Raw genomic sequence first — 14,197 nt, 5'->3', positions numbered from 1 at the left:
CAAAAGGGCTTGGAAAGATATCAAAAACTTCGGGACACAAAAGAAGGGTCAATCTAGACCATACTCGACATTTCGGAGCTAATCGCACTGACGGAATTCTCATCCAAGCGCGTTTACTCAGAATGTTGACCAAAGTCAAACTTAGGCTTAAACTTAAAGTTAAAACGCCTAATTGCACCGACACACGCTAAAACCCTCGGGAGTCAAGTCGGCCATGCTATTAGCCTAAAATGACCCTTTCGGAGCTGATGGAATCGTCAGAATTGGATTCTGATGTCATCTTCTTGAACTTTTGATCGAAAATGATCGTTCAAGGTTCATAAGCTCCAAAACACAAAAACTCGCACCAAGACCAAACGAACGACCAGGTGACCGAACTGTCAGTCCCAGCAAGTCATAAATGACTTGGGGTTGCTACAAGAACGCTATAAACGACACATAGAAGGCAAGACACAAAATGACCTGGAGGGTCATTACAACATAATATCCTGCAATTAATCAAGAAACATGGAACTTGGAGATATATTCATGACCCCGATCCTTAGCAGCACTCCCTTTATTGTCAAATTATGCTACCATGGTACTCATACACCCTATCTCAAGTCACTTGACCTCCTTACGCTGCCAACTCCACCATCTAAGCCATTTCACCCCACATTCGATCACAATCTAACCCATCTATCACATAGAGACTTTTCAAAACCGCACATTCTACCAACACCAGAATTCCTCTGTTGTTCCCTTTCCTGATTCCTATCCACTACAACTCTGCTAACTGGACTACTAATCTCCCTAAAGCTCTCACGCCAATACCATGGACCTTGACCAAATTAGCAAACCACATACGAGACTCCTACCAAAATACCTTAACCCAATCCCCCCTATCAAATATGTCCTAGACCAGCCGAACTAACACTACCACATGAGCTAGTGAATAGGCAAAGCTCTCAGTCAACATCTTGACTTAACAACCATCCAAGACATGTCAAAAATCATAAAAAATCACCCAAACCCTATTAGTTGCACCTTTCAAGTAACCCGGACCACCAAGGATCCCCAAACATTATCTATAATGTTTAACATGCCCTTCCGACCTATACAAGAACCCTCCAAACATTTCAACACAATTCTCGATACTCACGGACCAACATGTAACAATCACATTTCAAAGAAGTACACCCAATTCACTCATGGTAGTGAACTAACATATAAGAGAATAATCAAACATGTACCAGCGTGGTACTCGAGTCAATCAATAGTATCCAGTATCAGGAATGGTACCTAAGCCAATCGATAATTTGTACCTAGTGTGGTACCCAAGCCAATCAAGGTATACCTTACACTAGTCGCGGTACCCGAACCAACCGATAGTCACACAAGCACAATCACAAATAATGAAATACAATCACACTTGTAAATACAAGTATGCAAAACACATTTATTATATGAGATTATCAACAATTCATCATTTCACATTCAACCCTTATGTTTTTACCAACATGTATTGTACAAGTTTTATAATAGAGACCGTTAACATGCACACATTACATAACATGGAAAACAACAACCATCACATAGAACGTCTCTCTCTAGACAGTTTTTACTGTTTATAAGCCATAACTCACCGGTTACCACCCCTAGAATAATACCTATCCACATTAGCAAGTTAAGTACCTTACCACCCTAAACAACTGTGATCCACACAATTGTCTGCCCAAACTCTGCGCCTGAAGGCTTGTACATCTAAATTACCAACAATTCACAAGGTATTATGTAAGTAAAGATAGGTTTAACTACTCAATTAGGCTTAGTCTACTTGGACGCCAAAAAACTGCTAAAGAAATCTTAACATGAACTTCTAGCTCCTTGAGGATGAATCCTGATGGACGTAGAACGGAAATCCATGGGTTTGACCCTTCTTGTGCTAGAATTCCTCTTCTCCTTAGTCTCCAAGATTAGAGAAGCTTTTGGAGGGTTTTGGACCCTCATCTGTTTTTACCACTGAAGCGGAGGAGAATAATTAGAAAAAATTATGTTTCTGAGTTTCTGCCTAGCTAACCACGCTATAACGGTTGACACACAACTATAACAGCGCCGCTTTGGCGGGATGACGTCAGCCCAGTTTTAAATTGACGTTGTCTATAAGAAATTCTTGAGATTTTGCACGAGGTGCCCTTTGAATAAAACCGGAATAGGTTGTTACATTATGTTTCTCTTTATGAGGGGTCTTTAAAGAATCTTCAAAGTTAGATTGAATTAGGCTGCTTCGATATTTTAAATTTAAATGTTTGAAACTATATGAAAAATACTAAAAGTTGCATTATTCTCATATTAATATGATGAAAAAAATATATCTTGAAATGTCGGTCAAAGTCCGTACAATTTGACTCTCAAGTATCGAAACATGACAAGTAAAAGTGAATATAAAAGAATTATTTTCACATGTAATTATGGGAATTGTATTTAGTAGATAAAATCACCGATAAATGTGGTTTGTATTTTTTTTTGGTTTTCAACCTAGTGTGTGCATTGGAGCACCGAATAAATTTGAATCACTCACTTCAAGACCCATTTGGTGTTGGCGCTCCCAACAAAATTTTCTCCATATACCGGCTCGAATTCAGGACCTTTGGTAAAGGGTAAAGTCGTCAATGCGGTTTTGTAGAAAGGAAAATATTTTCCAATTTTGTCATGTTTGGTTGGCTTAAATGTTTTGGAAAATATTTTCCAAATCAACTTATTTCCTCGAATTTAAGGAAAATGACTTCCTTTAAAAAAAGTAAGGAAAACATTTTTCAAAATCATTTTGAACCTCACATCTCAACTTTTCATCCTAACTTAAGTTTCGAATATCAATTTTCAATACTAATGCTAGACCCGACTCCTAATTCTCAATTCGAAACCTGACTCTCGACTTCAAGTTGAGACTCAACTCCCATGTTTCAGATTTTACCAGGGTCGGATCTTGAGTTAGGATTAGAGGTTGAATTTTGGGTCAAGTATCGGGGTTGGATCCCAACTTAGGTGTTGGGATGGGGTTTTGAGTCGGGTGTCGGGGTCAAGTCTCGTGGCAGATCTCGATTCAAAAGTTGGACCAAGTCAATGTTGGGGTCAAGTGTTACGGTCAGGTTTTAAAAAAAGGTTAGGGTCAAGTCTGGCCTCAAGTCATGATCAAGTCAGGGTCAGATCTCATGTTGAGGTCTCAGGTTGAGGTCGGAGTGGGGGTCAAGTTTAGGGTCGGGTCTCTGGTTGAGGTCTCGTATTGAGATTAGGGATAGGTCTTGAGTTAGGGTTAGGGTCGAAGTCGATTCTCAAGTCTCGGATCAAGTTCAAGGTTGAGGTTGGGTCTCAAGTCGAGTGTTAGAGTCAGGGTCAAGTCTTTGGGTGGGGTCAGGGTTGGGGTCTCAAGTCGAGGCTGGGGTCAGGTGTCGGGTGTTGGTCTTGAAGTCAAGATCGGGTGCCAAGGACAGGTTCAGGTGTTATGACTAGTTCTTGGGTCGGGTTTTAAGTCTCGAGTGGGGTCAGGTTAGGTCTCGAGTTTCAAGTCAGGGTCGGATTGGGTGTTAACGTCGGGGTCAGTGTTGAGTGTTATTTTTGAGGTTGGGGTTGAGGTCAAGTGTCGGGGTTGGAGTCAGGTCTCAGGTCGGGGTCAACTCTCTGGTTAAGGTTAGGCATCAACGTCAGGTCTAGGGTTGGGGTCGGATCCCCATTCAAAAATTGGATCCTAAATCAGATGTTGGGATCAAGAATCAGTGTCGGGTCGGGATCATCTTTTAGGTAAGGGTTAGGTTGGGGGTGTCGAGATCATATTCCAATTCAAATGTTGGGTCTTGAGTCGGGGTTAGGTCTTGGTTGGGTCTTGGGATTGTGTCTGAATTCGGGTCATGGTCAGGGTCTGGTCCTAGTTTGTATGTCGGGTCCCTTATTGCGAGTAGGGGTCAGGTCTCGGATAGGGTGTTGGGTGTCGGATTGATTATCGGAGTTGGAAAATAGATTTTACTCTTAAGACAAAAATAAAAGATATTTTCAAAAAACTATTTTTCATTCACCAATCATAAACTAGAAAATATTTTTCACTCACTAATCAAACATGAGAAAATAAGTTAGAAACCAACTTAGTTTCCATGAAAACATCTTGTAGGAAAATATTTTCCTTTGTACCAAACACAATATTTAACCTTTTTAGAAAATATCTTTTATTTTTGGAGAATTTTATTATTGGACAGTAAAAATAGACTAGATACGGAATCATATCTTACTCGATAGGAAAAACATGTCATGACCCAAAAATGGACGTGATGACATTTGTCTATTCTCACCAAGACAAGTAAGCCTCAACCCAACGAAACGAAAGAAAAGCGGAAAGATAAAGTAAGAACAAGATAAAAGCAAAAAACTTATTCATTCTATTAATACCCCAAAACCTGGTGTCATAAATACAATCCACTAATACGTAAAGTGCAAAATTAAGAAATAATTAAGCACAAGTCTCAAGTTTCTGTTTCTCAAATAGAACAAAACATAAAAAGAAGAACTAGAGGGTCTGTCGGGATGACAAGCAACTAGCTCTCAACAATTCTTTGACAAGTCTCAAAGATGGGAGAGAAAGAGCACTCAAACCCTACACAAGTGTGAAGCAAAGAGTCGGTACCAATAACACGGTACCCAACAAGCAACCTAATAAACAAGGCAACTAGCTATAAATCGAATACTCCTCTCATCCCATCTGAACCTTCTCAAACTACAACCTATAGAGAAATCAGCCCAACTTAATAGTTCTACAATACACTATTCATAAGACTCATTAATCACAACTCAATAGTTACAATTCAACAACCAACACATATCAAGCAAGTCAATCTCAGTGTCAATTAGATCAATCACCAGTAACAAGTGTGTCAATAACAATTAACAAGTAAATCAAACATAAGCATCATAATGCATCAAATCACTAATCAATCACTAGCCGGAACTATTTCGCATGGACTTTATATCATGTCACTACCCGGAACCCTTTCTTATCAGCTTTATATCATATCACTAGCCGAAACATTTCTCATCGACTTTATATCACTAGCCGGAACTATTTCCCATTGGCCTTATATCACTAGCCGGAACCATTTTCCATTGGCTTTATATCATATCACTAGCCGGAATTGACAACGGCTCATATCGATCGCTAGCCGGTAATGACCTCGGCTCATATCAATCACTATCGGAAATGACCTTGGCTCATATCAATCACTAGTTGGAAATGACCTCAGCTTTATAACACTTGTCGAAAATGACCTCGGCTTTATAACACTTGTCAAAAATGACCTCGGCATCACAAGTTATCACATGCCTCATCACGGTGTTTCAAATCAATGCACACAAATAATATCGCACTACACGGAAGATACAATAATATATATACCATTCAAGTCCATTTTCATGCTATCGAGCATTTTATCAATCAATCAACAATGGTTACAACAAGGCAATTCACAAACATCTTGATCATCAAATAGTCTTTTCAAATTCTCCCCCTTTTTATTCATTAAAATTAACCAAGTGGAAAATTAACCCTTCGCCTCATTTCCATTACTCCCAACACATAAGCAACAAAGGATAATACACGAATTCTACTAGATACATGGTGTAGGAGATCACTTATCTCAATTCAAGCACACAATCACTCTGTAACTTGAGTCTTCCCTCTTCGTACGACATCCAAATCAAAGCAATCTAATCAAATAAGGATTCACAATAAGATTTCAGAACTAACAGCACCCATATCAATGATTTTAAGAACTGAGCCAAATTGGCTGAAAAACCCATTTCCGAAAATGAGGGATATTTTTGGAAATCTGTATTAAAATATATTACCCAAAGGTTTTGAAACTCCATAATTAAAATCTCATTGAAAAATGAGTTGAAAACATGCTCAAAACTCTAATTTACTTAAAACACAAACTCATGAGAAAAAACCCTCAATTCTCATATTCGAAACCCCAACTCGAATCTGAAATGTTTCTTAAAAAAGATCTTACTCATGCTTAGGGAAGTTTCAAATATGAAATTTCATCAAAAATGAAGTTAAAATTGGCCTTGAAATCCTCAATTTATCAAACTTTAACTTTACCCGGGAAAAACTCAAATTCTCATACTTATACATGGTTAGTATGATGAAAATAATTAATGAATCAACAAGTTTATGTCAAAATCAGTTTACCCATAACATAAGGATCCTAAATATATATTTTTTCATCAAAATCCGAGTTTAAATTGATAAAACCCTAATTTCCCCCAAGAATTACCCGGATAAGGAAAGAAAATCAGAAGAAGAATTCATGAGAAAACATTGAAAGGAGGATTGGATACTAACCCCCATATTAAATCAAGAAGAATGTCGCAAGAATCACTTTATTCTGAGTTCTAGAACTCCCAACATGCTAAAAATACCAAATGAACACAGTCTGAAATTTTAAATAGCTGAATAGCAGTAGTTACACCAACAAACCAGCAACTTTTACTTCACTAAAAAGACCATAAATTCCTCATACGGTAGCGAAATGACCCAATTCTTTTTCCTAAATGTCTTAAATGATGATACAGATGTGCTATTACAATTGAAACTCAATTGTGTTCTCATTTGCCTAGTCAAATATCATTTCTGCTCGGTAAACAATTATTTCATAATCACGATAAAAGTCCAATCTCGACTTAGCAAAAATGAACCAAACTTTATATATTATTCCTATAATTTATAGTTGACATAAATTGTTGAAACAACGCCAAAGTACCAAAAAAGCTTAAAACATTCAAACCTCATTCAGAAACTCCTGAACACAAACCAGATATGCTACTAGCTTAAAAATGATATTTCGAAGTTAATGAAATCATCAAAACACCCAAAAAAGGTCACCTTAACCTGACGTTGACCAAAGTTAACTTTAACTTAAGAATCTCCAAATTTTCAAGTAAGGACATGAAACTCATCCAAAAGCTTCGGGAGTTGAACCAAACCTGTGGTGTCGATCGGAGACTTTTACTTCTAATAATGGAAAACGAAACTCGAGTACTAGAGATCAAAATTAGCTAAATCTTGATTACCTCAACTATCAGTTTACCCCCAAAATTATTGATCTAACGACATTTTGACTTTGAAAGGTGAAGATGGTGTAAAATTAAGCTTCAACTCCATTCAGTTGGTAAAGGAGAAGAGCAAAGACTCACACTGTCCTAACATTGTTTTTTTTTTAACATCAAACAAGGGTCTCAAAAAAAATATTAATTTTTGGAAGCTTTTTCCAACAAGTAATAAAATTATAGATATTTTTTATGAGAATAGTATGAATTGCATATGTTTTTGTGTGGAATTTATTAATTTTTTGACAAATTTTAATAGAGGGGTGGAAGTTGTTATGTTTTAAATACTTCGAGGATGTTTTTTGTTAAGAAAGATAATTTATGGATGTATTTTAAATTGAGAGTATAGTTTAAGGATGTTTTTAGCCAATATATATATATATATATATATTATCATATCATATATTACTAAAAGTGGGAAGCACATATCTTCAAAGTTATATTACAATTTTACCCTCTAGTTAATCATCATATCATATCATATCATCATATATTCTAAAAGTGGGAAGCACCTATTTTCAAAGTTAGATTACAATTTTACCCTTATAGTTAATCAAAATGTAATAAATACAACATCTAATCTAATTAAATATTAATAAAAATGTATTATCTCTTCAAAATTAATATACATAAATGTAAAATCACTAAATTATCCACACAAAAAAAAAGAGAAGGCACTCTTTGACATTCATATTCCAACTAAAAGAATGATGCTTATTATGTTTCCAGTCAAATTAATGAAATATTACGAAAATTCATGGGGTGAGAACTGAGGTAAATGTATCCATAATAAAAAATAATGATATTTATTATGGCTTGGAATATGTATCTTTGTATATATAGTTTAATTTTGTGTTGTTTCTGTTCAAAGTAGAATATTAGTCTGAGGTGAATGTATCCACATGAATAAAAATGGAGAGAAATAAAACGAGTGTTTAAAGTTAGATTGCAATTTTCTCTTATATTTAATTAAAATAAAATACCTAATCTAATTGAAATAGTAGTAATTGTATTTAAATTTACATGAGATTTGTAAATCTGCAGATATTCAAAAGTCCAATTTAAGTGTGCGTTATTAATTGCTAAATAGTTTGGAGAATATGAAGAGTTGCATTGAATAATTAAATGTATATTAATTAATTAGGAGAAACAAATAGTTTGGAGGATAGGAAGAGTCGCATTGAATAATTAAATGTAGACTAATGAAAGAAAAGGTTCAAGGAATGCAAATTGAAATAGCTATAAAAAGCCAAGAAAGGATTCTTGAATTCTTACTCACCAATTTTATAGGCTCTTGCATAATTTAATTTATTAATTAATTTCATCTTCTTTTTTGTTCTTGAAGAGAAAGCAACAATTTGAGAGGATGGGAAGTACCTAGAGCTATTGACGTCTAGAGTTCAATTAGTTAGTAACATTAACTTCACTAAACAAAGTTCAACACAAATTTATTGTAATGCACAATGTTTATGTGTCATTGTATATGAAACTTTAGTAACATATATTATTATTCCGAAATGGAATATTTTAATTTTAGCATTCAAATATTATTGTTATACTTTTAGTAGTTGTTTCTACTGTATATATAAAGATAGAATTGACATGTGTTTTAATTTCTTTATTTTAGTAAGAATAAGCCTACATTTTTTAAAACCAATATATTTAACTATTATATACTCCCCATCTCAATAAAAAAGTTTGAACAAATTAACATGGAATACACGTGCAAAGCACGTGTCCAGATACTAGTATATAGAATACATTTGACTTGGTGCTCACTTGTAGGAAGATTCCCGCTCTGAAGCCAAATCTTTTTTGGAGCTCCTTCCAAAGAGGTTGGGATTTTTAAAAAAAAATTGATAACTTACTAACTATCTTGGTTAGGGTCTTAATTTTGGTGAATCAAATCATACCCATTAGTTTTAACGTATATCATGAAGCAAGGAGTTCGAGAAATGGAGAGCAGCTGGATCGAAACAAAATAGTCCTTGTAGGACAAAGGAATATGATATAGAATTTTGAAAAAGTTACAGAATGAATGGTATATGTAATTACACCTTCATCATGCCTGCGTCATAGGGAATATCAAACTTTGGTAGCCAGGGCTGTTGTGTGTTAATGAATTTACCGGCAGTGTATTTGTTAATAGCGTCTCCTGAAATTCCCTTTTGGTAACCTCTCCATGTTGAGACTCTTTTGCCAAGTGCAGCACCTGGTCCTCTGTTCTGATACTCTGCATAAAAACATGTGTGTAGTCCAAAATCAGTTGAGTTCCATGGTGCCCATCCTGCGGGATCGATGAATGCATCGATGTTCGATTGCATTATGATGGTCTTGGAATACTCCTTCCATGGACGTCCAAGATAGGCTTTGATTGGTGGAGTGGTGCTAGTGAATGATGGATCAGCCTTGATGTCACAATTCTGGATAACGAATCCACCAAACGAAGTTGGTACTGTCCTTCCTTGAGCAGTGATCATGCAAGCTTGTGCATTACCTGGTTTCCTTACCATCAATTTGCAATTTTGGAAAACAGCACTTGCATCACCAAAGATGAAATCAACGGTGCCTGTAATGGTACAATCACGATAGAATTGTCTGAATGAGTGAGCGTATAATGTGTCTTGATAACCATCGATTTTGCAGTTGTGGACAACAGCCTTATCAGCATTAATTCTCAATGCAACAGCTTGTTCTTTTGCAGGTCCTGCTGTGTTTTCAATACCGATGTCCTTGATAACGAAACCTTCACCAGCAACACCAAGGGCGCATGTATGCCATGTTGCATAACCGTCATGCTTTACTCCCCTGTCACCGGTGATTATGGTCTTGGTTGGGCCTTCACCAATAAACACAACATTTGGCTTGTTCTTATCGATTTCAATGTGTTCCTTGTATGTACCGGCCTTGATCAAGATAACGAAAGGAGTTGGATTGTTCTTAGGGACAGCGTTAACTGCTTCCTGAATGGTTTTGTATTGTCCGCCTCCACTGGCAGAAACCACAGCATTAGGCTTGGAGGCAGAAATTTGAACAAGTTTACGGTTACTGGCTTCGACAAAGGAGTCACTGTCTGATAACAATTTGCGGGTAAGTCCTGTGGTTTCTGTGATCATTTCACCGAAGCTGTTGACCATGGAAAGAGCATTGATACTCAGCTCCCGGGTGGTGTTCATTAGCTTCACCATTTGGTCGCGGGTTGCACTGTATTCTGATTTGGTAAAACCATCTAAACAAGTCTCTTCATAAGCAACCACAGCGCTAAGCCATGACTTGAGGTCATCCACTATATCCTTTATCTTAGAGAAATCAAAGTTCTCTATTTTTGCGACAGAGCCCCTTAGATCCTCAACGGCTAGATCAAACAACTCTTCACAAGCAAGGAGAGCATCTTTGGTGTAAGGATCACTGGCAGCTTTCTTAATTGGCTCAGTGTTCTTGAGGGCATTCTTGATGTCTGCCACAGTGGCTTCGAATGCAACCTTGATGTAGTCCTTTGGATCGGACACATTCTTTGCCGCGGAGAGAGTCTTTTCACAAGTTTGTTTGTATGGTGTGGGTTGACACATAGATTCAACTGACTTTGTTGAAGTTGCAACTCCATTTGATGAAGTATCTGAGTCATGTTTAGTCAGGGTGACACAGGCTGCCACCACACAAGCCACCACAAGAACAGAAGCTATTCCACCAATGAACACCTTGTTTGACATTTTTTTTGTTTTTTTTTTTCTTTAATATTTATTTTTTTGGATTTTGGGGGGATTCCCTATGAAACAACCCCTATGGTTCTTCTAATAAGTGAAGAACTCAAGAGGGATTTTTTGAAGGATGTATATATTTAATTCATGTTTGATGATTTTTCCTATCTTATTTCTCTATTATTTATAGTATGGAGGAGCAACAAGTTTTGTTTGGATTACCTTAAATTTCTCTTTGGAATAGTGTCATCCTCTCAATTCTAAAGGTATAATTTTACTTTGTTAATACTACTAAATTTGCTCCCTTCCATTAGTTTCCCACAAAAATAGACTTACCTCTCCCTCTCTCTCACACACACGCGCGCACACACAAGCACACACCTTCCTTGACAAAAAAACACAAACAATTCTGAGAAATATTATAATACAACAAGTTATATTTGTTGAATCTTCATTTTCATTGGACTTCCCTTCTTTAATACTTATGTATTCAGAATGTTACAAAAAAGGTTGTTAATTAATTGAAAGTTTCAAGTTTCAATTACAACTTCTAAAAGATAATATTCTAAACTATGAGTAAAATAATCATAGGATAAATTCATTCATAATGAAGTGAACAAGAAATTTCAGTGCTTCTCAATATGAGGCTTATTGATATTGAATATTGAATTTGAATTTGAATTTGATTTTTAGAAAAGAATCACCAATAACAATGATGAATCTTGAATTCTTTTCAAGCCAAAAATAGGGAAGAATCACCAATAACAATTATTAGGACCGTTTTCGATACTTAAGTTAAAAAACTTCATAACCTGGTCTGATCTTAATACTTTTACTGCTTTTTGATTTTATTTCGTATAATGTTGACTTGAGATGAAGAAAAATAGTCGTATATATTGTTGTTGTTGTTGTTGTATTATTGGACAGTAAAAAAAGACAAAGTACGGAATCATATATAGGTGGATAGAAAAAAAAACATATTATTATTATCATCTTAATGATTGTGTAAACAAAATGGATGAATATAAGATAAGTTTTTATTGTCTAAACAAAGGAGCAAAAATAGATTAATTATCTAAAACAAAATAGTCCTTGTAGGACGGAGACACGAAGAGGAAAAGGAAATAAAAGTTTGGATAATTTTAGGAAGTTACACAATGAATGGTATATGTAATTACACCTTCATCATGCCAGCATCATAGGGAATATCACCCTTGGGTAGCCAGGGTGATTCGGTGTTAATGAATTTGCCGGCAGTGAATTGGTTAATAGCGTCTCCTGAAATTCCTCTTTGGTAACCTCTCCATGTTGAGACTCTTTTGTCAAGTGCGGCACCTGGACCTCTGTTCTGATACTCTGCATAGAAACATGTGTGTATTCCAAAATCAGTTGTATTCCATGGTGCCCATCCTGATGGATCAATGAATGCATCGATGTTTGATTGCATTATGATGGTCTTGGAAAACTCCTTCCATGGACGTCCAAGATAGGCTTTAGTAGCGGTAGGGAATCCTGGCTCAGGCTTGATGTCACAATTCTGGATAACGAATCCACCAACACTAGTTGGTACTGTCCTTCCTTGAGCAGTGACCATGCAAGCTTGTGTATTACCTGGTTTCCTCACAATTATTTGGCAGTTTTGGAAAACAGCACTTGCATCACCAAACATGAAATCAATGGTGCCTGTAATGATACAGTCACGGTAGAATTGTCTGAATGAGTGAGCGTATAGGGTGTCTTGGAAACCATCGATTTTGCAGTTGTAGACAATTGCTTTATCAGCATTAATCCTCAATGCAACAGCTTGTTCTTTTTCGGGTCCTGCTGTGTTTTCAAGACCGATGTCCCTGATAACAAAACCTTCACCAGCAACACCAAGGGCACATGTATGCCATGTTGCATAACCGCCACCATTCTTTACTCCCCTGTCACCAGTGATTATGGTCTTGGTCGCGCCTTCACCAATAAACACAACATTTGGCTTGCTCTTTTCGATTTCAATGTGTTCCTTGTATGTACCGGCCTTGATCAGGATAATGAAAGGAGTTGGATTGTTCTTGGGGACAGCGTTAACTGCTTCCTGAATGGTCTTGTATTGTCCATCTCCACTGGCAGAAACCACAGCATTAGGCTTAGCGGCAGAAATTTGAAGGAGCTTACGGTTACTGGCTTCGACAAACGAGTCACTGTTTGATAACAATTTGCGGGTAAGTCCTGTGGTTTGTGTGATCATTTCACCGAAGCTGTTGACCATGGAAAGAGCATTGATACTCAGCTCCCGGGTGGTGTTCATTAGCTTCACCATTTCGTCACGGGTTGCACTGTATTCTGATTTGGTAAAACCATCTAAACAAGTTTCTTCATAAGCAACCACAGCGCTAAGCCATGTCTTGAGGTCATCCACCACATCCTTGATCTTAGAGAAATCGAAGTTCTCAATCTTAGCGACAGAGCCCCTTAGATCCTCAATGGCTAGATCAAACAACTCTTCACAAGCATGGAGAGCATCTTTTGTGTAAGGATCACTGGCAGCTTTCTTGATTGGCTCAATGTTCATGATGGCATTCTTGATATCTGTCACAGTGGCTTCGAATGCAACCTTGATGTAGTCCTTTGGATCAGACACATTATTGGCGGTGGAGAGGGTCTTTTCACAAGTTTGTTTGTATGGTGTGGGTTGGCACATAGATTCAACTGACTTTGTTGAAGTTGCAACTTCATTTGATGAAGTATCAGAGTCATGTTTAGTCAGGGTGACACAGGCTGCCACCACACAAGCCACCACAAGAACAGAAGCTATTCCACCAATTACCACCTTTTTTGCCATTTTTTTGGTTTTTCTTGTTTCTTTTTTTTTTTTTTTTGTATTTTTTTTTTGGGGGTTTCCCTATGAAACAACCCCTATGGTTCTTCTTGTAAGTGAAGAACTCAGAGGGGTTTTATTGAAGGTTGTGTTTATTTCCTGTTGATGATTTTCCTATCTGATTTCTGTCTTATTTATAGTATGGAGGAGCAACAAGTTTGTGTGGATTACCTTAAATTTTTCCTTGGAATAGTGTTATTCTCTCTATTCTAAAGGTATGATTTTACTTTGTCAATACTATTAAATTTTGTTCCCATCCTTTAGTTCCCCTAAAAAATAGTACGACTTCTCATTCCTTCCTTAACAAAAAACCACTAAAACTTTATTTTTGTTAAATTTTCATTTCCATTGGACTTCCCTTTTTAATAGTACTTTGTTAATTAATTGTAAGTTACAAATACAGCTTCTAAAAGATATACAAAACTAGGAGAAATAATCATAGCATAAATTTTTCATAAAGAACTGAAGGTAATTTGTTAACGCCATTTTCAAAACTAAGTTCAAA

General features: G+C 36.5%; 2 protein-coding genes across 2 annotated transcripts; both read right to left on the bottom strand.

Annotated features, from left to right (window-relative positions):
• Nucleotides 1–9,133: 9,133 nt before the first annotated feature.
• Nucleotides 9,134–10,858, bottom strand: LOC125853790 (pectinesterase-like). Its single transcript, XM_049533542.1, has one exon. It carries the CDS (start codon nt 10,839–10,841, stop codon nt 9,183–9,185), a length of 1,659 nt encoding a protein of 552 aa, XP_049389499.1. The 5' UTR covers nt 10,842–10,858; the 3' UTR covers nt 9,134–9,182.
• Nucleotides 10,859–12,003: 1,145 nt separating this feature from the next.
• LOC125853792 (pectinesterase-like) lies at nt 12,004–13,783 on the bottom strand. The gene has a single exon (XM_049533544.1). It carries the CDS (start codon nt 13,654–13,656, stop codon nt 12,004–12,006), a length of 1,653 nt encoding a protein of 550 aa, XP_049389501.1. The 5' UTR covers nt 13,657–13,783.
• Nucleotides 13,784–14,197: the final 414 nt, after the last annotated feature.

Source organism: Solanum stenotomum, chromosome 1 (assembly GCF_019186545.1).
Source record: "Solanum stenotomum isolate F172 chromosome 1, ASM1918654v1, whole genome shotgun sequence".
In the NCBI taxonomy this organism is placed as follows: Eukaryota; Viridiplantae; Streptophyta; class Magnoliopsida; order Solanales; family Solanaceae; genus Solanum; species Solanum stenotomum.
The sequence above is the reverse complement of the archived record's forward strand: the minus strand, read 5'-3'. Positions and strand labels throughout refer to the sequence as shown.